The sequence below is a fragment of the Harpia harpyja genome, chromosome 10, assembly GCF_026419915.1.
Source record: "Harpia harpyja isolate bHarHar1 chromosome 10, bHarHar1 primary haplotype, whole genome shotgun sequence".
In the NCBI taxonomy this organism is placed as follows: Eukaryota; Metazoa; Chordata; class Aves; order Accipitriformes; family Accipitridae; genus Harpia; species Harpia harpyja.
The window spans coordinates 4,600,746-4,623,424 of record NC_068949.1 but is presented as its reverse complement, the minus strand read 5'-3'; the positions used below and the strand labels follow the sequence as shown (position 1 = coordinate 4,623,424).

General features: G+C 44.5%; 2 protein-coding genes across 11 annotated transcripts; both read right to left on the bottom strand.

The window, feature by feature from the left end:
• Positions 1-71: 71 nt before the first annotated feature.
• VPS26A (VPS26 retromer complex component A) lies at positions 72-14,223 on the bottom strand. Of its 10 annotated transcripts, none has more exons than XR_008236849.1 (11): positions 11,306-11,530; positions 10,649-10,798; positions 8,240-8,315; positions 5,841-5,997; positions 5,199-5,363; positions 4,625-4,731; positions 3,446-3,514; positions 2,741-2,883; positions 1,717-1,841; positions 1,570-1,616; positions 72-821 (listed from the first exon to the last, which is right to left on the bottom strand). XR_008236849.1 is itself a non-coding variant. In XM_052798644.1 (10 exons), exons 1-9 carry the CDS (start codon positions 11,519-11,521, stop codon positions 1,728-1,730), a joined length of 1,197 nt encoding a protein of 398 aa, XP_052654604.1. In that variant the 5' UTR covers positions 11,522-11,530; the 3' UTR covers positions 72-1,616; positions 1,717-1,727. The 10 variants fall into 10 exon arrangements, 6 of the variants coding, with proteins under 6 accessions (XP_052654604.1, XP_052654606.1, XP_052654603.1 ...); XR_008236850.1 differs by having other exon boundaries at positions 72-797; XR_008236847.1 differs by having other exon boundaries at positions 1,570-1,841; positions 11,306-11,528.
• Positions 14,224-14,778: 555 nt separating this feature from the next.
• On the bottom strand, positions 14,779-17,471 carry SRGN (serglycin). Its single transcript, XM_052800045.1, has 3 exons — positions 17,297-17,471; positions 15,312-15,459; positions 14,779-15,127 (listed from the first exon to the last, which is right to left on the bottom strand). The coding sequence occupies exons 1-3, from the start codon at positions 17,385-17,387 to the stop codon at positions 14,914-14,916; spliced, it is 453 nt and encodes a 150-aa protein (XP_052656005.1). The 5' UTR covers positions 17,388-17,471; the 3' UTR covers positions 14,779-14,913.
• Between the last annotated feature and the right edge of the window lie 5,208 nt (positions 17,472-22,679).

Here is a 22,679-nt window from a genome sequence, read left to right as displayed (position 1 = left end):
AACAGGTATCCTGAAGCAACGGGCGCTGTGGCTGCAAGGGGCAGAGCCAATCAACACAGACGACCCAGATGTTAGTGAGAATACAGCTGTTTTAATAATTCAAATAGCAGCTCAGTATGTTTCCCGTTTATTATACATGGTTGCACAATCTGAGGCTGGTTAAATACAATCAAGTTTTCAAAATCTCTTGGAATCATTTCCAGATTACGACATGCAAGTGACCATGAAAATATTTGGCTTTTTTACTTTATTCTTTAAATTTCTGAACAGGCACTTACATGAGGGAGTTAAATTTGCTCTCATTCAAAGATATCCGCGTTAGAAGTATCCTAGCATAAAGTACACAGAGTCTTTGTCTGCTTTATCAAAGTGCCACAGTAATAAAACAGTTCTTACAGAAATGTAATTTGATTATTTACTTACTCATAAAGTAAGGTTACCAATGACACTTGCACCGGAGTTGAGAAGTCTTGGTTTAAAGGCCAAGTGAACTACAAGCGCAAGTAGCCTTCCACACAGCAGGCTTCATTTTATGCCCAAGCCACACGTCTGATAACAGACTACGTGCTCAGTTGTGAATAGATGAAGGCTAACTCCTTTTAGCTATTTCTTCAAAGACTAAATGCATATGAGATGATTAAGACAAACGATCTGCTGTGCCAGGCAAGCTTTTAACAGTTTTAGGGCTTGCCTGGCTTCAAAATACCTTTCCAGACGACCACAAAAAGCTTGTCTGCCCTCATAGCAGGCCCAGATGGACTAGGAGGAGGATGTCCTTTGAGGATGTTTTGCCTCTCCTGTCAGGACAGTGAGGAGACAGACTGTGAAGACAGTGGAAGCATGAAGCCGGGAGGAACCACATGGTTTCACATATTTGCAAAATAATCAGTGTTACCAGCATTTATTTCATCAATAAGAGATAGTTACGTTCAAATACTTTAACCACTCACCACCTGAAGGTGAAATCCTGACAACATCTCTACAGTCACTAGTTACCGGGCAACAAACTCCCAAAAGTCAGGAGTGACTCACATGAAAGGCTTAGAAAAGTATGGTAGAGAGAGAATTGGGGGAGGGAGGGCAAAGATGCTTCCTAACATTCTTTGCTACCAACAGATTCAAAGCTTCTTAGAAACCTTGGTAAGGTGTCTGCAGGCTCCACAGTTATCACAGTCATAGTGCATACACATGCAGTTTCAGTTAAACCCTGTCTAACATAGTAATGAGAAGTCATAGGACAAATTCACCATACACCTTGATTTTTAGTGTGATTTAGTCAACTGTGTCTTACTGTAGTTTCAAAACAAAACAAATGCAAATAAGCAACATTAGAAAGAAACATGCAAGAAACAACATGAGAGGAGGGAAATGCTTTCGTCTACACTGTATACGTGATCAGCAAAAATCAAATATACCAGCCTACCATGCATGGAAATAACTAGATTTAAGCTTATGCATATCCAAGTGCATATAACATTATCAAATAAAAGTAAATGTGCAGTATAAAATAGTAGCTTAAGAAAGTTCCAGTGTTTGAGAAAGCACTTTATTTTAAATGTATATACATACTTGAATGTTTAACTGAAGAACGCTTTAGTAGTATGGTAAATGCAGCACTGCAAGATGAAGGAAGACAGTTGTAATGAGAATTTTGGCCTTCTTTTCCCACAGGCTGCTGCCATCTTTAACCTGCTGAAGCATCGCAAAGTTTTTCACGTTATACCAGTTCACATCTCAGGTTGCTCAGCAGATGCTTGTGATTCTGGAGATTCAAATCGCTGGTGAAAGTTTGTTCGTTGTTTCCTCAGCTTCTCAGGAGCTTTTCTCCATAAGATTATTTCCTATTTGAGGAAGCAAACACTTCTGAAACCACCATTTACCATTAAGCTAGCAGCATCAAGTATCTTAAGTTCCTGATAGGCAGAGACTTTGAGGAAGAAAAAAAAAACCCCAAAACAGCAAACCCCCACGCCACAAAAAACTGCATCCCCATTACTTACAGAACAGTGCAGTACACACAGGGAAAGTAACAGAAAGACGACACAATTAAGTTTACATATCTAGTTACTACCTGAACACTTACCATTATCAAGCTTGAGCAGTCACCACTTAACAATCCTACTCCCAACTTTGATAGTATTAAAGGGTTCAAAAAGTTTTTCTTCCTTCTTTTCTCAAAATCCAAAGCCCATCATAGGCACTATATGCTCCAGTTACCTTTTGTTTTCCATGTTTAATTATACTGCCTTGTCTATTTTTTAAAAGGAAGATTCTGGTCTAATCCACATAGCTTCATTCCAGTGACCCTTTTCACTATTCCTTGCCTCAGCATGACCTCAACTTCTGTTATGTTTTCAGTCAAATGTGTTGGCCCTTATTACAATTTTGCAATTTTGAACCCAGGCTAATGCTGGGAGGGGAAATCTATCTGCAGTAGTTCAAGAAAGCAAGCAAACAAATGCACCTGTAGCTCATTTTACCCACAAAGTGTTTTGTCTGGATATTCAGAATCCAAAGTTGTTCTACGGCACTGAGCATCCTATCCCTGCTGAAATAGTATCCATCATCCCCCTCGGCTCCTTTTTGCAAGCTAACATTTTCTATACAACTTCCAATACGCTCGCCAGCAGAAATGCTTATGCCATACATGAAGCACACGTGGCTTCTAACATGCTGAACATTCAAAGCAGCATGTACAACAGTCCAGATAATTCTGCGACAAGATTCCTAGAGACCATACCTGCTGTTTGAAGTATCGTCTGTCTTCTTCATCCACAAGCACTAGATTCAAGAAGTACCTCACCGAAAATTTCTTGTTCACATCCCTCATTGTTGGAGTTGGGTCATAGCCTGCTAAGAACAGTCTTATAGGAATTGATTCACCTTAAAAAAGAAAGTTTCAATTAGTTCCTTAAAACTGGATGTCATTAATGCAGTTTCAGAAGACACACAAAATAAAGGCAGTTTCCCAAGCACTGTCTGTGCCCCTTTCTTGGTTAAAGGAGAAACAAACAAACAAACAAAAACCACACACCACCAAAAAACCATCACAAACATAACACTGAGAACAGAGGCAAGTGTGAATCAAAAGTGGGAACCCTTTCTCAGTGGAAGCATGGTAGCCAGGCAAGACAAAAGGATCTTGAACTCTCTAGAACTGGTCTACACCATTGAGTCAGGCTTGAACCAAAGTGATAAAAGGATCAGTCATAGAATTTCCAATGGTAAATAAGTGTAAGAATTACTAGGATCCCAAGTGAAATGTCCTAAGTCAATTAAAATGTCTGCTTTGAATAGGAAAATCCACTATCATTTCAGCAACCTAAGGAGAAGTGTGGTTTCTCCAAGAAAAATTTATACAAGTCATCTCTTCTCCTCCAGATTTTTTTTTAAATACAGTTTTAACTCAAAATGCTTATCCTTTAAAACAAGCACAGTTATTTACCTTTAACTGGTGCACCATCCATTATTTCATACTTTGCAATGGTTTCAGTCTCTGTTGTGGTACTGGGTCCTGGTGAAACAAGTTTTCACTGTGAGAACACACACTTCAGTTTTAAACATTTACAAAGCTTCATCAAAACTTTATCACAGCAATTTCTACTCTGCAGCATTTAGATTACACAATACTGCATTTTTTGCCTTTGTCTTGCATGTAAATTACACACAGCTAAAGCAAGCAGAACCCTCTCCCAGGCAGAGCATCTGTTTCTTACTCTCTCCTCTCCACAGTGACACAGAAGAGGCAGTAGCCAGTGCTTCAAAGGAGCCTTGAGTATGCAGGCTTTAAACAAGGGACAAGCATGTGGGGTAGGACTTGTGAAACAGTTCTGTTTGGTGGGCAGCACTAGCAACTGATACTGCTAGGCCATGATCAGACTGAAAACCTGAAGGGTTATCACCCAGCACAAAAGCCACCTTTCTCCAGAGCCTGGGGTGAAGAAACTAGAGTACCTAACTTAGCCACAAAAGCCAACAACAAAGTAGAGCTTTCTGCCCTTCCTCTATTGCTATGGAAGCTTCCTTATTCTCCACACAAAGAGCTCACCAAGGCCCCAGCCACTGGGGAATGAAGTCATGAGCCACAGCCTCTTACTGCCTTCCTAGTTCCAGGCTGTACAAGCCTGATCTGCAATAACCAAGCTGTTCCTGCTTCAAAGCCTCTTGGTATTTCCATCATACCCGTTTTAAGCTGACTGAAAATGACACATTTCTAGAACATGAGAGATTCATGCTAATCTTCACCAAGCCCACTTGACCAACTAATCTCTGCAGAGGCAAGGGGGTCTTCAGGATGCATTTTACACCTTTACCCTTGTTCATTATCCATCAAGGCTGATTAAGCTGCTGCATATCTATGCCCAAGTTCCATTTACAAGGGTTCACGTTTGTGAAGCTAGCCCAACAGTCACAATCCCAGAACAACGCTACAGACTGACAATGTTGACTACTAAGTATGATTACCAAAGCACAAAATGCAAATGGTAGTCAAACACCAGTGAGAAGGAAGCACATGAAGCATTAGTTTAGCCAAAGCTGCAACTACTGACTTCACTCTCCAGGTTTGCATAAGGCTCAACCAGCATACAAGTTGCCATTTCTTTTGGACTTTTTCTTCTCTTACCAATTCCAGTAATCTCCTTTTTGATCAGCTGCAACTCCATGTGCTGAATTTTTATTCTCACTAAGAGGAAATAAATTTTTCCAACAATCACATCCTTTAAGTGATACCTTTAAAAGAACAGAATAGGGGTTTTCATTAAAGAATAAACACAACTTTTACACCTTCTTGAATACAAGTTATACAGGCAGTTACCTTATCTGCCTGTTAACTTAGAGCTTAATTCCCCACTGAGCTAAGCATCTCAGCCAGATCAGTACGATTAGCACCTTTCCATCATTGCAGTATTAGTAAAGGAAATATTACAGTTATATTGAAAAAAGCATAAATGCAGAAATCAAGTCTTAAATATTTGCTAGTGACCTTCCTATTAGTACTGAAGGCAGAACAGACAAGTATTCCTCAAAAAAAGGCCATTGTATAATTAGTAACCAAACAGCTCAACACAACAGTCATTGAAACTATTGCTTTACATTTTAAGTCTCCAGATGCCAAGGTTGTTCATCAAATATCACATGCTCTACCCTTTTATCCCAAGGTATTTACCTGAATGTGTTTTGTTCTAAGTGACACTTACTTTGACTTATTGTATTCAAACTCTATATGAAGACAGTCTTCAATGCCTACTTCCATTTTAATGGAGTTGTTTACGTCTGGGTATGTAGCAAGCTGGTGAACAATCAGATCATATTCTTTCACCAAGTCTGACAGCCGCCTCACTATTGTCACTTTTAGAAAATACCTAGGAAGAAAGCCACCAAGTTAGCCATAATTATTCAGAATTGCATAAGTAAAAGCCCTTATGTTCTGAAGTACAGGTATTCTTTGAAAGACAAGAGTACATTCTCGTAAGACTAAGCAGAAAAGAATAAGACACCAAAATACAAGACAAAACACTTATAGGTAGAAATATGGGAGTGTTTTGTTTCATTGTGGTTTTTGTTTCTTTTTTTTTTCCTAAAGACCCAAACTGTTTTCATTTGATTGAAATGAAAGAATTTTATCTATACAAACAACACTGAGCAATTCCAATTAAAGTAGAAAAGGCTACATTATAACACAATCTCAACAACTCCAATCAATGCACACCAGCTACTGGCTGTTACATGTCTGATGTGAAATGCAAAAGGAGGAAGTGGAGGGGGGCAGCATAATTGCTAAATTATTAATTTTCTGCAGGGGAGGAGAGGAGAGAAGAGAAAGCTTAACAGTTACAAACCTCAGTCTGACGTTGGCACCGATGTAGGATTCATATGGCTTTTCAACCTGCATGAATTCAAAGTCATAGCTTCTGCTTTGGGTCAGTTCTCCAGGTAAGGCCAGTTCTTTCACTAAGTTTACAAATTCATGGGTATTGCTTTTGTCATTGAAGAGTTCTAAAGTTGAGGAAGTTGAAGGAAAACATGTTTCAGTATTTATTTTTAGCACACAAAACTGTCTCCAATTTGGCAGAAGCAGGTGGGAGAGGACAACAGAAGCGATTAATTTGATTTGTTACACATATTTGACCAAATGTTTTACCCAGTTTTTCAAAGTTATCTTCAGTTTCAGCAGCCTACAGTAAGCATTCCTAAAGAGCTAACTGCAATGAACAGAATACATATTTGAAGCTTCACTAGCATGGCATCTTTTTTTACTGACAGTTTAGCTAGCTTTAATAGGTACTTCTTGCCTTGCATTCTCTGTAATTAGCATTGTCCGATTTTGGCTTCCAGCATTTATTGCTGAAGGGACAAAACCTAAGCAACATCAAGACTGGCTCATTTAGGACAGGCCAGTGATCTCAACTGGTCTCCTGCAGATTAACACCACCTATCAAATGGTTTATTATTACTACTAGTCTACAGTCAAATGGCTTATTATGACCACTGGTCTAAGTCAGTCATTTGGAAACAAGTTCTCAATACATAAGCATAGACACACCAGTTTCACAGCAACAGCATGTCCTGTCCCCAGACCAGTGTCACTATTATTTATTAGATCCATGTCATGCAATTCCCACCGAGATAAAAACTTAGAAAGTTAGAAAAAATTAACATTACCATAAAAAAAATCCAAACACTTTAGTATGTAAAAACAAGCTCCTCTACAATTCACAACTGAAAGTATCAGCTAAGAACATTAGTGGTAGTTGGTTTTACACAGACTGAAGCTTTTCAGAAGAGAATAAATGAACTAAACACACCAACTCCACAGTTTATCATTGCCAGTTTGGTAGAAAATGACAATAACTAATAACTGCTTATTTTCTAATATGACTACAAATTATGTAAGGTGTACTTTGTTTGCTATGACAAGCATTGATATAATACAAAGTTTATTTACTGTTGCATATCCAATACTTTTTGTGTCAGTCAGAAAAGTTGTATTCTGAAGAGCTGGTTTAAAATACATCTTTGACATGCAGCTGGAGCTAGTCTCCAACTAGCGCAGAGACAAATCACACTACTGGGATGCTTTTTGTGTTACTGTATTAAAACTTGAAAGGATGCAAGAAAACATGGACAAGTACAAAAAGCAGTACTTAAACCACTTCTGTATAACTGAGGACTTCTAAATGGTAGCACAACAGAAAGTCCCAGAAACATGCAAAATTCAAGCAACATTACATCAAAGTCATCAGAGAATAAAATTTATACATCAGAGTAAATGAAGAACAGCCTGTACAGCTACTAGAAGGCAACAGACTAAATGAAGCTGACATACATGAGCTCTATTTTTTCCCTGACTCTAAATGCATCATGCCCATCACACTACTGCTTTATTCTGAAAGTTTGCTTTTACAGCCCCACTGATCAAAACCTGAAAGCATAAAGCAGCAGGTGTCAGAACTCAGTCATATCTGCTACGTAACAGTTCAGACACAAAGTACTGGAGCCTACTGACTGATCAGAACTAGAGAATTTGTGAAATCCAATCAAAGTCAATGGTATGAGGCTGAAACCTGAATAATTACTTCCAAGGGGGACAATAACACAAACAACCCTCTAACAGAGAGGGAAGGAATTTTAGCATCAGCCTAAGGGTGCAGAGAGATTACCTTGACTGGTAAAAAGAAGTTAGATGCGACCAAGATTCTTCATAGTTCAAATCTAACCTGACTTAGATACAGTTATAGGAAAATTACATTTTTAATGTCAATACCGTACTATTTTGCTAAAAAGCACAGAAAACCTCCAAAGCATCAATACTGGTTTATGTTAACAGTATAAAACTAGGTTTTAGAAAACTAACCACCAAAAAATTTTAGAAGTATTTTGCTATAGGCTGTCCCATCACTTCTTTTCTATGCCTCTTCTCTTTCAGAGCCAGAATTAAAGAGCACAAGTGTAGTTTTCAGAAATCTCTAGTGGTTCTTAATCAAACTTTTAACCAGTCTGAGACAGATAGAATACTCACCATCCCTCATGTGTACATGTCTTCCTTCCCAATGACTTTCTGACTAGCACAAATTAGTGCATCACTTGCATTAAAATAAGGAGGATATAATCTTCCTTTGGCACTCGTCATCCACTAACCCAATCAGGTTGCAATGTTTGAGCCAAACTGCTGACAGCCGTAAGTGCCAAGTGCCATAAACCACATGCACCTAACATCCCCTTTAAAGCTTAAACTCACCAATTTGTCCTACAAATTCAATTCTAATTCCTTGGTGCTCTAGTCTCTTCCCATGCGGCTTAATGGAGACGTTCACCTACCAAGGCAAAAAAACCCACCAGTTAAATTTTTTCAACACTTTCACTCCAATACATGATCTCACTAAAAAGGAAAAAAATATTACCACTTGCCTATGAAAACTGAGACCTCTTCAAGCACTACCTGAGCTTGAAAGCAGTCAAATCAAACAGCTGATTATGAAATTAAGCATTTGTCATGGTTTAACCCCAGCCAGCAACTAAGCACCATGCAGGCACTCACTCACTCCCCCCACCCACCCAGTGGAATGGGGGAGAGAATCAGAAGGAAAAAGGTAAACTTTTGGGTTGAGATAAGAACAGTTTAATAGGACAGAAAGGAAGAAACTAATAATTATAATAATAACAATAATAAAATTACAATAATAACAAAAGGATTGGAATATACAAAACAAGTGATGAACAATGCAATTGCTCACCACTTGCCGACCGATGCCCAGTTAGTTCTTGAGCAGTGATCCCCCAGGTCAACTCCTCCCAGCTTATATACTGGGCATGATGTCACATGGTATGGAATACCCCTTTGGCCAGTTTAGGTCAGCTGTCCTGGCTGTGTCCCCTCCCAACTTCTTGTGCCCCTCCAGCCTTCTTGCTGGTTGGGCATGAGAAGCTGAAAAATCCTTGACTTGGTATAAACACTACTTAGCAACAACTGAAGACATCAGTGTGTTATCAACATTATTCTCATACTGAATCCAAAACATAACACTACACAAGCTACTAGAAGGAAAATTAACTCTATCCTAGCCGAAACCAGGACAGCATTACCAAGGCACCACTAAAGCATTTAAGAAAAAACTAATCATCCATGAGACTGAATTTAATAACTAAGCTTGAAACTTTCGAGTCCCAAAATTGAGAATCCAAGCCAGAGCTTAAGCAGAGCTCACCTAAGCCAGTCATGACCCTCTTGCCGTCTTTGAATGCAGAGAGCTTCAAAGCATCTTCTGACAGTCACATTTGGAAGTCCAAAAAAGAACTGCCATGAGATGCATTCCTTTCAAGTCAAGTGAACTTAAGTTCCTTCCTCAGTAGATAACTAAGTATTGATGTTAGAGAAGTCAATGAAAAATAACAGATAATGAAACCTAGTATCAAGATCTTCATTTGTGAATTTGATTCTCACAAACAGACCTCATCTCACAAGAAAAGATTCCATAAGGTTATTTTCTACAGAAACATGTAAATATTAAGCATATATAATGTTTTCTTACAAGGTAGTGATGACCAGAGAAATTCCTGTACCTTAAAAACCAGTATTTCATTGATATCTGAGTATGAAGTAAACCACTTGAATAATCTAACTTTGTGGTGAAAAGGAGGAAAGAGGTAGAGGGAAGTTGTCCAATAAATTACTGGTCTTCCAGACCTCCTCATCCCACTGAGCTTGTGTTAGCCAAAACTCACCAGGCACCTCTCAGGCGTCACTGATACAAGCGAGAAGCACTCAGACCAGTGAACATACGAAAACTAGTTCCCTCAGTTTCCTGAGTTTGAGGCCTATCTTGTGAGAGAGTTTCACATCCCTGAACAGATCTTTCTAGAGAACCAAGATCTTAGCATGGAAACACATCTCAAGAGCAGTAAGACGCCCAGTGACAATAGGCAAGTCAAGACTGAAGTAGGTATTTAGAAGTCAATCTCAGAACCCAATACCTGGCTCAAGTTTTTTGAAGGAAAAGTGAATCATAACAGAAATATTCAGAGAGTGAGAATGGCTCCAGTAAAACCAGAGTGATGGCAAGGAGTTCCTAGGTGCAATACCAAGAGTAGAGAAATCCCTCTGGCAATGTCATCTTCCCCCCCCCCCCCCGCCCCCCAAAAAGAAAAACTCTTGTTGACTCAGCAGCCAACTAAACTTCATATGTTGCTCCTCTGATGCAATTCCAGAAACCACTTCAGGGCATGAAACGCAAGGCTTAGCTTCAGGGTATGCAAAGCAGGTTGGCTGCACCAGCCAAAAATTACTGTTATACATGCTGGGTTGTAGATTTTGGAGTTCAAGGGGAAGCAGGGGGATCCAGTTTGGAATAGTTTTCTTGTCAGAAGCAATGATAGGATTGCACATGGCTGCACAAAAATCTTATTCATAAATACAAGATGACTGGAAACAAATAAACAGCTACTATTCAAAACATTCAGTTTTATCAATTGCCTGAATGACTATGGTTAAAAAGACCATATATAGGAAAACACTGTTTCCTCTCTGAATAACAACACAAGCTGAAATTGCAGCTCTTGCTTGTATCAGGTTTTCATTTGCCTTCCTACAGGCACTTGCATGCCAGAATCAGTACAGTAATTAACAGTCACTTAAAAAAAAAAAAATTACCTTTCCCGAAACAGATTCTCCATCATAGAAGAGAAAATGCTTTTCTACTTTACCATCTTCTGTTTTGATTTCCGCTGTTTTTCGTGTTTCAGCATCATTAAGAATAACATCAATCTCACAAACAGGACCAAAAAAGCCTCCAAGAAAACTCTGGAATGACAAGAATTAGATAAGTTACTACACAGTGGACACTCCATTTTAAATGTGGCATTTACTTGCAGCTGTACACTATACATTGGGGAAAAACATTTGTGCTCCCATGAAGTTACAAAGCCATTAATGTATTAGAGACCCAAGAAATAGCAATGACAAAAGACAGTTGTTCATCTAGCAAATAATTGAAATTAGGCCAGTTACAAGCAGTGACAGCTCTTACAAAATATCTAATGTTTATAAAAAAGTACACAGCATAATTACCGTTATTACAACTACACTAAAATACTAATTAATATTTAAAACATTACTGTTGCAAGCACAACTTCAGTTTCTGTCACTGCAAAGTTTCCAATCGCTGATTTCACCTTAAAAAACATAATCATTTTTAAACCACACTTAAAAAAAATATATTTTTAACAAATTTATTCCATCTGGTTTAAGATTTGAGCTATTATGCCAAAAAAACCCCCTATGTATTGCTTTATATCCACTATAACTTACAGCATAAACAGCAGTAACAAGGATGATCAGAAGTAAGAGGAATAACAGCAAATTAGGGTGAAAAGAGAAAACAGGGGATATAATACAAGGCCTAAAGCATCCCCCTGGCTGGTGAAGGGGAATAGGGACTTTTATTTGCTGCCTCTTTCTACGCCCCATAGTTCTCTTGGCAAATAAAGAAAGCACTAGCAGGTTCAAGAGGCAGCAGTTCATCATACAATCTACCTTAGCTACACAACTCTGCCATCAGATAGGGTGGATGTTACAAGTTTACCCGTAATATTGCTCCAGGCACCAATCCACTATGAGCATCAAACGTTTGTCCTCACCTTACAACAGCATTCCCTAGGCACAAACTTTTGACCAGCACCAAACACGAGAAACTAGGAGAGATCATCCTTTGACCTTGCACAAACATTTCTTACAAGTTGCAAAACATATTAGTGACTCTATGGGAAACTCAACAAGATTAGTACAAAAGCCAACATTTTCTCCTAAGAATTAGGCACTAATCTGCTTTGATGTACTAAAGCAGACAACACCTCACTAATTCAGTGTGATTTGGGGTTTTCTGGAGAAATTACACTATGTTCTCAACGAGAGCACCCACTTCAACTAGATCCACTTCAATTTGGTATACATAAAACAGTCATTCTCACTTCACCAATTCAATATCCAAAATTGAGTAAGAACACATTTCAAGACCTCCTGGGGACCTGAAGTTTGAAATGCAGCATTAATAACAAAAAGCCTAGAAGAAAGTTTGATCTGAATGCTACTGCTTAGCAGTAGGAACATTGACTGACTTTTTGCTCACCCCTACAAGTAAAAGACGTGGTGCAAGCTTGAGCTATAAAACAGCGATTCACACACGACTAAACTGACTTTGTATTTGTTCAGATAGCAAGCGGCCCTAGTTCAAGCCACAAAGATGCCTATTACTCTGAAACCTAGTTATATCTACTTCACATTCTCAGAGGAAAGCAGAAACAGATGTCCAACAAGGCAGTCAAATGCAAGACCAAACAGTTTTCCAAGTCTCTGCCAAGCACATATTCGCATTAACTGCTGAAACAAGATTTTTTTTTTTTTTTTTAATGACTGCACACTAGAACCATTCTTGATTTTTGGCTCCTGGGGAAGGCCAAGAGAGAAAGAAAAAAGTTTCAACACGAATTCCAAATCTTTAGGCTGTTTTAAACTGTTACACAAGTTACTTTTGAGCATGCCCATATTTCTTCCTTAGAAACTGTACTCATTTTCCAGATTAGCCTTATACTTCGCCCCCCCCCCAAACAAGGAAGCACATTACCTTTAAGTAAATATTAAACAAGATGCTCTCACAGCACCTTCCAAATTATGAAATTGTACCATCACTTAAAACAGTCAGCCAGACCTAACATTGCTAACACATCACTTCAAGACACTGCGTATGAATATTTCAACTGCACCCCTTAGAGATTAGCCATGATCTCATCCAGAGAGGACAAGAACATACGGAATAAAGATATCAACAGCTGGTATCTCCTCCAGTTGCCATCGAAGATACTGCTGCGGGGAAACTATGCAAAACGAGAAGTATTTTAAGAAGCCATCATATGGCTAATTATGTTACAGCTTAAGAAAATGAAGACAGAGAACTAAGGTCTTCAGAAACTGGCCAAATGCTAGGCTATGTTCTTGATTTCATGCAGCAGACAGACACTGGAGATTTTGCTACATCAGGACCAAAATCAATCTGCATTCAGTCCTTATGTGTTATAGCTGTACTAAAGGACTTGTAGGGCTCCCAGCAGCTGATAAACGGTGCAGAAATCCCAGCCTCGGCTTCACATAGAGCCCTAAAAAGCTTCTGCATGACCAACAGAGATAGAGACACACGTTAAGGAATCCACACGCTTCAGAAACCCAAAGTGCATTGATCTAGCTGATTCTTTAAAACACCTATTTTTTTAAATCTATCCATCACAGCACACCAAGCACTTTGCCTAGGCCAAGCCTGCTAAGCGCAAAGTGGCCACTATTTCACCAGCCCTGAAGGATTACGACCGACTGCTGTCATTTTAAGCGCTGCCTTACGGCACCGCTGAAAGATTTACTGATGTTTCCAGGACTATCACATGCACTTTCCCCAAAGCCTCCCCGCCAGCAGCGCTGTAGGAAAAATGGAAGCCGAGTTTCGTGACTAAACCCCGCATTGCCGAGGGCACGTGCGCGCGGAGGAGAAGCAGGGGAACACCCCAACCCTTAACCCATATAATGTTTGTATTAAAAAACACCCCAAACCTTTAGTTTTTCGCTCTCTCGGCCCCTGCTGTTTTGCCAGCTCTCCCCCGAGCCCGCCCCGCACACCAGAGGATCCCGCAAGGTGTGTGGGGGCGGGGAGGCCCTCCCTGGGGCGACCCTACCCGGCGCGGAGCGGCCTCGGCCGCCGCCAGGCCCGGGCGCAGCTCGGGGCGAGCCGGCCGGCCTGACGCAGGCTGGGGAAGGGGGCGGCCAAGCCGGCAGCGGGAGGCGCGGCGTGGGGGGGAGTAGGGGTGTGTGCGTCACCGGGCTCTCCGCGGCCGGGCCGGGGGCGAAGGGAAAAAACAACGGACCGCGCCCGGCGGGGCGGTTCTCCTCACGCACAGCCCGGAGCCACAGGTGGGGAGGGAAGGAGGCACCGCCCGGCCCAGCCGAGGCCGCCGCCTCAGGCGACGAAAGCTGGGGGGGGGGGGGGGGGACGGGGGACACGACACGCGCGAGCGCGGAGCGGCGGTTGGCGGGTAACGGCCCCCCGCGTACCGGCCGCCCCTCCCGCACTCACCATGGTGCGTGCCCCTCCGCGGCCGACTCCCGCCCCGCGCGCCACCAGCACCAGCCGCCCCGGCCCGCGCCCCTGTCATGTGACCTTACAGCCCGCCACGCCACGCCCCCCCACCCCCGCCGCACGTGACCGCTCCCCCCACCTCCCTCCCTCCCTACTCCGCCTTGCCGCCGCCGCCGCCCTCCCGCTCCGTCCCCGCCGAGGGCAGGCCCGGGGGCGGGAGGGGGGGCGGTCAAGGCAGGGGGGCGGCGCATGCGCGGCGCGGCGGGAGGGCGCCGCCTAGCGGGCGGGAGGCGGCAGCGGCGCGGAGCCGTGGGGAGGGGCGGGGGGGGCGGTTGTCGCTGACAGGAAATAAACGTTTGTGGTGCCAAAACGTTTTTGCGAGGTTTTTGTGCTTTTTAGGGAAACGCGAGCAAGCCCGGTGCGAGGCAGCCGCTCGGGCGGATTTTACCTGATTTTGTAAAAGGGGCAGGCGGCTCCCGCCACGCAAAGGTTTTTAATTTATTACCCCTGGAGCACGATAACATCCGCACAGATCAGGCAGGGGCACCGAAACCCGTTTTCCCTCCCCCGATCGGGATGGGTGGCCCACCCGCAAAAAGCAAAGAGCGAGTTCAGACCGAACAAAGATTATTTTTTTTTTTAGTGAGTGAAAGCAATAAAGATCTTAAGGCAAAGTTTTTATTGCTTCCGAGTTGGTTTGAAATGGCTTCGTGGCCCTCGCGTCGGGTCAGGCGCTGGGGAGGGGGTGCGGGAGGCGAGGGAGGCCGCTGCCGGCACGAGGAGGCCGATGTCTCCAGCCCTACAGGAGCAGATCCTCCTCCGTTAGTTTTTGCTTCAGCTCGCTGCCTCGTGGGCCTGCTAGGAAGACGGGCAGCTTCGCTTCGGAGAAGCTGTCGCCATCACCAAGACCCGACCCGGAGGCTGGCTCCACTTCTACCGTGGCGTCGGACCCAGAGCCGGACTCCTCATCTGAGAGTGGGAATATGTCGCCCAGCTCCTGGTATCGCTTCATCCTGAAATGCAGAGCAGCAGCTAGTTTACTCCAAATTTATTATTTTGTTTATTATCTCTTAAGTGAACACAAGGAAGCCCCACGTTCCCATGGGTGAGCCACGCTGCAACAGGACTGTCGAGACAGGAATACTGGATGTTTTTGGGTGCTAGCATTAATGACAAACATGCGGCAAATGAACTTACAGGGACGGATCTGCCATGGGAGGAAGGATCCTGTTGGCTCCGCCGGTGGGCATGTAAAACCAGGGCCCCTTCTCTTCGATGCAGTTAGCGGACCAGGCGTCGGGTCGGCACCTCACTCTCTTGTACCTTGCCTTCTGCACCGGAGCACCTGATCAAATCAGCCCTGCGTTATTCACTGGGACCAGGACATTATTCACCAGGACCTATTAACTTTATGAGCGCCTAGTAAAGCTTAAAGGAGCGGAAGAAAGTAATTTGTGTGGCCCTGATTGCTCAACTGCCGAAAGCTAAATTAACCCTGAAGCCTTTTTTTAAATAGCTACTGATAGCCTAAGTGAAATCTTCGCTATCAGAGGCATCGAGTGCATCTCTCACACACGGCACCGGAAAGTCCACGGGAATTAGAAATGGAAACCCCGTGGGAAACCACCACCTTGCGCCAATGTCACACCAGGGCTCATCCCCAGCTTGGGGCATGGCATGTCCATGGGGGACCTCCGGGCTCGGCCACCTGCAGCTCTTCCTGAAGGTGGTGGAGGTATCTCAAATCTCTTGGGGACAAGCCACCCCAGTCGGGAGCTGGCTCCTATGCCCTCCCCTTTTTCTGTTGGCTCCAGCGAGGGTCACAGCCGACTCTGCTTTGGCTTTTTGTGCCTCAGCTCAGCACCTTCAAGTTCAATGGGATGAGTTTTGGTGGGGAGGTCAGAAACTCAAGGCGTGCCAAGAGCCACCTGCCGTGGGGGCAGATTTGGGGATTACGTAGGCTCTCGGAGCACATCGACGGAGGAGAGACAGTTCAGGCATCTGCTAGACACGACTCAGGGTTACGTAAACCCACAGTTTCAGTTCTGGTGCCCCCCAGGTGCCTGATCAGGGCTGTCGCTGAAAAGCGGGTCTTCAAAAAATACCAGAAGGAGAAAATAACGATTGCATAGTAAAGATAAAAACAGTGGCATTTCGTCCTTCCTCTTGGTCTCATGTAATTAATTTGTTCTGAAGCCTCCTGGCGCGTTCTCCCCCTGTTGGCATTTTATCTATTTTTTCTCGGTTTCTTAGGAATACTTTTCTGTAATTACACTTCTCTATTGCCCTATATATTTCCATAATGTACTAGATGACTTTCAGCTACCTCCTACACTCTTCTGTAAGAGAAAAAAGATCTCACAGGTATCATTTCCTGCTTCTTTTACAGCGTGTTCCTTTTTCATACTTATTTTCTTCTCTTAGCATATTATTAAGAAGGTTTTCAATAATAACAGTGGCAACAAAATAAACAACTGTAGCTGAATAATTTGCAAATAAACAAGGTACAAAAAGCAGGCCATAATCCCTCAAAGATCAGCCTCCAAGTGGTAGATACCTAATGAAAGCCTATCACTATCACAGCCTTGGTTTGGGGACAAATTATACTCTATGTGCTTGAAAAGCACTTCTCCTTCACAAGAAACAAATCCACAGGGTACATGTCATAATGAATCAACATTTCCGTTTAGTTGTTTTAGTGCTGTGTGTTGCAATATTGTACCGAATAAACCGTTTAATTTCCTCATACTTACAACTAGTTTCCTTTCCTGCCCTCCCAAGAAAGTAGAGCGTAGTAGTTATGACATGGGAACTGTTACGTACTCTGTCTGTAACTACATAACTGAATAACAGTAGTAACCGGACCACTATGAAAGGGCCGGTTAAAAAAATATTTATATTGAAATATATGTATTAAAAGTATACACACATACAACAACGTATTTGATGAAGTCTTTTTCTCATAGGGACTGGGAAAGGGATGCAGCAATGCTTCACTTCCAAAAAGCACCTTTTCTTACCATTCCCCCTCCAGAAAATGAAATGTTAGCAAAACAGGTTTTCTGAGTAGATCTCATTACCCATAGAAGAAGGTCAGTTTGAAAAATTCGGAGGCTGCCCGCTTGGCCTACACCGCATAGCCCAGAAAGAGGATTACCGAGAGAACAACCGCCCCGTTTTACCTTGTGCTGTGTATCCCACAAAGAGGATTAAACAAATAGCCAGGAAAATCCTCCCATTACATCTGATAAGGAGCTGCATTTTGGCCGGCATCCCCCTGCTCAGCACCAGCCTTCACCACGGCTTCACACTTCAGAAATACGACGGGGCGAGGAGATCGACTTTTAGAAAAGGTTTCCAAAACCTCAAACCCAACCCATAACCTGCGTCACCGCTTCCTGATTGACGGGGGTGAGACATGTACAGAAAAGCCCAGTGCTCTGGCCTCCCAGCCTTCATCACTCCAAAAAAAAAAAATCCCCACTGCCTTCATCTCCAGTTTTGCCTGAGGAGAAAAGCAAACCCGGGACCAACCAGCCCAACTGAAGGCGTGTGCTGCCAGCAGCTTGTGGTCCAGGCGTGCATCCTGCCCAGCACCTGCCTGATGCTCAGAGGGCACCACGGTGTTTGCTGTTTCTTCCAGAGAGAAAAAGCAGAGCTTCATGTCCCCTGACTTTCAGTCAACTGCATTTTGGCATTGGCACTGGTAGTGATTTTCCCTGCCTCGAGCCCATGTCAGTTCAGCAGGAGCGTTAGGAGCCGGCCGCTTGCAGTTGGGGCAAGTTTCACCAACTGGGAAATAATCTTTTTCCACAAAAGCAAATTATCTCTGGAATCTCATGCCAGGTTTGGGGTTTTTTTTTTTGAAAACAGGGTCTTACATATTCACAGTAGAAGTGAAAAAATTTATTAATTCAGGGAAAATATTCTGGTAGAAATGTGTTGGCCCCTTTCTGAAAGGGCATAGCGGATTTGCTTGGCCAGATCATCGCCGTGTGGTACGAGCGCCCCAGGGAGCGTGGCAAAGGGTTTGGACAGCATGCGGCTCCGCAAGAAGCCTGTCTGGAAAGCCATGGATGCCCTTACATAGATCGATACACGGAAGCTGCCTTTCAGCTAGCTCATACCTTTTGCTTGCCTTTTAGCTGTGATTAAACCAGGCTTGAGTTCACTTAAGAATAGATTACAAACAACAAGGTTATCTAAGCCGTGGGGGTTTTTCTTAGTCATACCATTAGCTGCTGGATCAACTGGGGCACTGACGTGCTGCCATCATCTTCGATGATGCTGCAGCTGATAGTTTAAGTTGTCTGTGGTAAATCTATTTTTAGGTGGTGGGAAGTCCACGGAGGCCCCCGGTGGGGATCTGGGCTGAGTGGTAACTTTCCCCAGGGCACGGCGCTCCACCAAAACCCCATGAGTGGCAGAGGAGACCCCTCCGATAGCTCCCATCTCTGGGCTGGGATTTACTGCCGGACTGAGGGATTGAGCTGCACGTTCAGCAGCGATGCGATTTATTATGAGCCTCTGCACATGGGTTTTTTTCTGGCGCGGGAAAAATAAGAGACTCAAACCAAGCAGGCGCAGAAGGACTCGCGTGCTGTGGTTACTCCTACCAGCCTCATTTCTACTTTGTATTTTTAGCATCAACTCTTTTTTCTTTTCTTTTTTTTTTTAAAAGCAGTGCTCAGCATCAATAGGAAGCTGGGCGAATGCGCAGGGGGAGGCGATCAGCCTCCACCCACTGCAGGCTGCAGAAACCGTTCCTGCAATAACACCTCTGATTTTCCGCTGGTGACGGGCACACGCTGACCCCTTCCGCACAACTCCAGCGTTCACAAACAACCCCCCATGTGGGAAAGCACCTCTCCGCTGGCTGTTTCTGCCCTTCCCACCAGCCTGAGGCTTTTTCCACCCTGGCACTGGAAGCCCCATGGGATGCAGCCGGAGCGGTGCACAGTGGTGGGAGGCTGGGGATCCTGCAGGAACACGGGGAGCTGCTGGGGGTCAGTGGGAGCTGCAAAACCCCCGTATCTGGAGGGGGATCACGCAGAGCTGAGTTATCTGTCTCGTACCATCAGCCGATGGGGGAACTTGTAGCGCTGGCAGTTTTGCCACACGGTTTTGTTATTTTCTTCTGTGTCAGTGGCGTGCCTCAGGAAATGAGATTGCTTTACAATTGGTAACCATGGGAAGACCAAAGAAAATTTTCCACTCTCCTGTCTCACATACACCTGCACGATGGGGGCCAGAAGCCTGCGGGGAGCGTCAGCCTGTGCCCATCTCCTCTTGCCCTGCTGCGCTCCGCCGGAGCCCGCACCCCGCTTGCTTGGCAAGAAAAGAGCTTTTCATCTTCCTACAAACGTGAAAGTGATACTGGAGACCTGGAGTTGAAGCAATCTGGGATGTACAAGCCTTAAGAGTAAAGCATGCCCTTTGTGGAGTGCCGTGGGATGCCCGAGGAATGCTGTGCAATTATTTACCTCTCTGTAAACCACTTGGGACATAAAATGCAAATAATCAGCACAAATAAAAAAAAAATCTCATCTTGAGCCAGAGGCCACAAATTGCTGAAAGTTAACACACTTTTTCTGTTTTTAAACAGAGAACAGCACACGAGCTATACTATATTGGAACACTAACCTTGAAACGTGCCATTGCATGACTATCAGAGTTTAAGAGAAAGAGGGGTTTTTTTAAGTCGAATATTTTAAATCCACAGAGGAGAGGACAGTCGTCATACCTAGGTCAGCTACCTCAAATCTACCTCCCGTAAACTGCAAGAAAGATTCATAACTTAATACTCCTCTTGCATAGATCCTGTGTATGTAGGCTGGAAGATTAAATACCCCAACAGAGCAAGCCTATAAAAAGAGGAAAATAAATGAGGAGCAGGTATTTGAGAACGCAGCTCGCTCCTGGAGCGTTTCTTACAACTACTGCACTGAAGCGCTACCATTATTTTCAAATCACATGCAAAGCAGATTAAGAGCTTTGCAGTTTTCTAAGGCATTCATTTGGGGAGCAGGGGGCAGGCGGAAGGAGGGGGCTGCCTCAGCACTGTGCGCCTGGCCCCTTGACCAGACATCTGGGACTCTTCATTATGTGCCTGAAAAATCTGGGAGTAGCCCCTAAGCTATAATAAACACTTCAAAATCTAAAGTGATGAACTGCTCCTACGTCGTAACTCTCAGGGCTGTTTTATCTCCCAGTTGGCTTTAGGAGTAACGAGTAATTTAGTAACATCACTAAATGGGGATCACACCGCAGGAGTGCCTGGTATGAGGACGTCCATCCTGCTGTCAAAGGCAGGGGATGTAGGGCAAAAAAAATTCCCAGTCAGCCCATTTCAGTAACCCAGAGGGGCATCACGGGGGTGTTTCAGCCAATTCTCTGGCGGACACCAACACCTGCCCTGCTCTAGCCCACCTAAACGCTGCTGGAGCAGCTCAGTCTGAAGGAGCGGTCCAGAGGAACAGTCTGACGTAACCGTGTCAGGCCACTCTCTCTGCTGCTTTTTCCTCGCCAGGCAGCGCAGGTTTACTTTGCAGCCTGTGTTTCCGACAAGCAGCCAGCTGGATGGATGGGCTCCCGTGAGTCCATGGGTACCCACGGTCCTGGTGCTTATCGGTGAGGCACACAGGCAAAGTGATATCTGTCCAGACGCGGGATCCCGATAAGGAAGTTTCTCATTCATAACGGCTCGGAAATCAGATAAACCCTAACTGCTGCGGGGTCACTCCGCTCTCAGGGGTCAGGTTTTCCCCTGTCCCAGCCAGCAGGAGCTTGGTCCTGGCTTCAGTGGGGATCCAGGCTCACTCCTGCACCCCTCGAACACTCCTCCCCAGCAGAGCAGCAAAGCCGGCAGATGGCTGGAGCAGCCGGAGGTCCCGAAGCTCTGGGCCCTGCCTGCGATGCTCAGCTTTTTATTTGCTCTGCTGGGAAAGTGGAAATACATATTTTGTACAGGTCGCTGCTCTGGGGAGCAGCCAGTACAGAAAAGGCTACATCTGTTATGAGCAGAGCTGGAAAAGGGGTTAAAGAGAGAATGATAGCAACAGAAACAAAATAGAGGTCAGACTGAGCAAAGGGGAGAGTGTCTGAATGGCAGCTGGGCTGAACACGAGGAGCATTTTTTTTGCCCATGTTGTCTTTTGGGAAGGCAGAACAGGTTTCTTCCCAGACACTCGCTGCTGAGGTGGGACGAGATCCATCAGACCTGGACATCCAACGGGCCCTGAGTACATTGATCCATCTCAGAGAGTACCCACGAACTGCCCTGTTAAAGAGCCCAAAATCACCCTGACCCCCCTCAGCAGCAAGCTCCCCTCCAGGCAAGCAGCTCAGCTAAATTTAAGGATGCTTTCTGCCACAAGCTCATGTTCAACCAACCAAACTTTGGGGACTGAAGGCAAAAAAGTATCCTACCCCAAAACAGCAAAGAGCTGGCAACCCAGGGAGGAAGAATTTGGTTGACCTGGGGGGATTTCTAAATCCAGCCCTGAGCAAAGATGAATTCTTAACCTGGGTTGTGTCTGAGCTCAGCGCCTGGCCCCATGTTCGCCCACGTACCCAGAGCATCATGGCACGCACAGCAGGGCAGTACGTGGCATCCCTTGGCCTCTTGTGCCGCCACCTCTTGTCCCCAAGGGCAGTATCAGGACCTGGCCCCTGAAGATAAGATTCAGATCTTGCATGAAATCATTAATACTCACGTCCATCATGTAGAAATCAGACATTTGCTGCCATCTAGATTGCACAGAAGAGCAACTCCTTGGTTTTTTCCCATGATGAAGGTCAACAAGCACAGGGAGAGATCTTAGCTGGAAAGCCGCAGCTGCGTCAAGATCAAACGCAGCCGCCGACTGATGGGAAGCTGCCAACGGCTTTTCCCCATCAGTGATCTCCCCTCTGCCAGAAACATTAACTGAGCAAGAGGCCTGTCCTTCAGGAGGAAAAAAGTAGCTTTCCTTCATGTTAGGAAGCGCGATGCTTTCTGCTGAAGCCCAGCACAGCAGAAGGTTTTGGCTGACAAATTTGGGACTGCAGTTTAAGAGAAACAACTTGTTAAGACACGACACAGCAACCAAGCTCCAGTTTCTGATTAGGGAGACAATTTCAGTAGCTGTCCTTCCCTCTTTAAAACCTCATCCCAGAGCAGCACCAGCCCCACGGTGGAAGCGCCCAGCCCTTGCTGGGAACAAGACCTGCACAGCTGAGCGAGGGGGAAGGGAGTCCCCTTCATGCAGCTGGTTGTTGGGAAAATGCCCCTAAAACCACAAGGAAATAACTAGGGAGAGAAGGATGGTGGAACAAAGATGTTTTAAAAGCAAAGCCTGGTGCCCTGTTCCTCCGCTGCTTCTCCGGGAGTGTCTTTTCATTGCAAACCAGTTGGCACTGCCACATACGTGGCTGGTTCGAGCTCGGTTACCTGGGTATTAGCTGTTTTTCCATAAGATGGTTTCTCCAGCACAGGACAACCACACACAAGTGAGCTGCTCAGCAGTTTTTAGATGCTTTTTATCAGCCCTGGGCTCTTCTCCTATAGATCCACCCCAAGCAGCT

What these genes read in the sequence shown, in the direction of transcription:
- VPS26A (XM_052798644.1), bottom strand. Translation starts at nt 11,521, where the DNA reads ATGATGAACTGCTGCCTCTTGAACCTGCTAGTGCTTTCTTTATTTGCC. An exon ending in TTGTTACTGCTGTTTATGCT is followed by an intron (nt 10,799 to 11,305) that starts GTAAGTTATAGT and finishes TTGTCATTCCAG; the next exon opens with AGTTTTCTTGGAGGCTTTTT. An exon ending in TTTGAATACAATAAGTCAAA is followed by an intron (nt 4,732 to 5,198) that starts GTAAGTGTCACT and finishes GTTCTTTTAAAG; the next exon opens with GTATCACTTAAAGGATGTGA.
- SRGN (XM_052800045.1), bottom strand. Translation starts at nt 17,387, where the DNA reads ATGCCGGCCAAAATGCAGCTCCTTATCAGATGTAATGGGAGGATTTTC. An exon ending in TGTGGGATACACAGCACAAG is followed by an intron (nt 15,460 to 17,296) that starts GTAAAACGGGGC and finishes TGATTTGATCAG; the next exon opens with GTGCTCCGGTGCAGAAGGCA. An exon ending in CCCATGGCAGATCCGTCCCT is followed by an intron (nt 15,128 to 15,311) that starts GTAAGTTCATTT and finishes TCTGCATTTCAG; the next exon opens with GATGAAGCGATACCAGGAGC.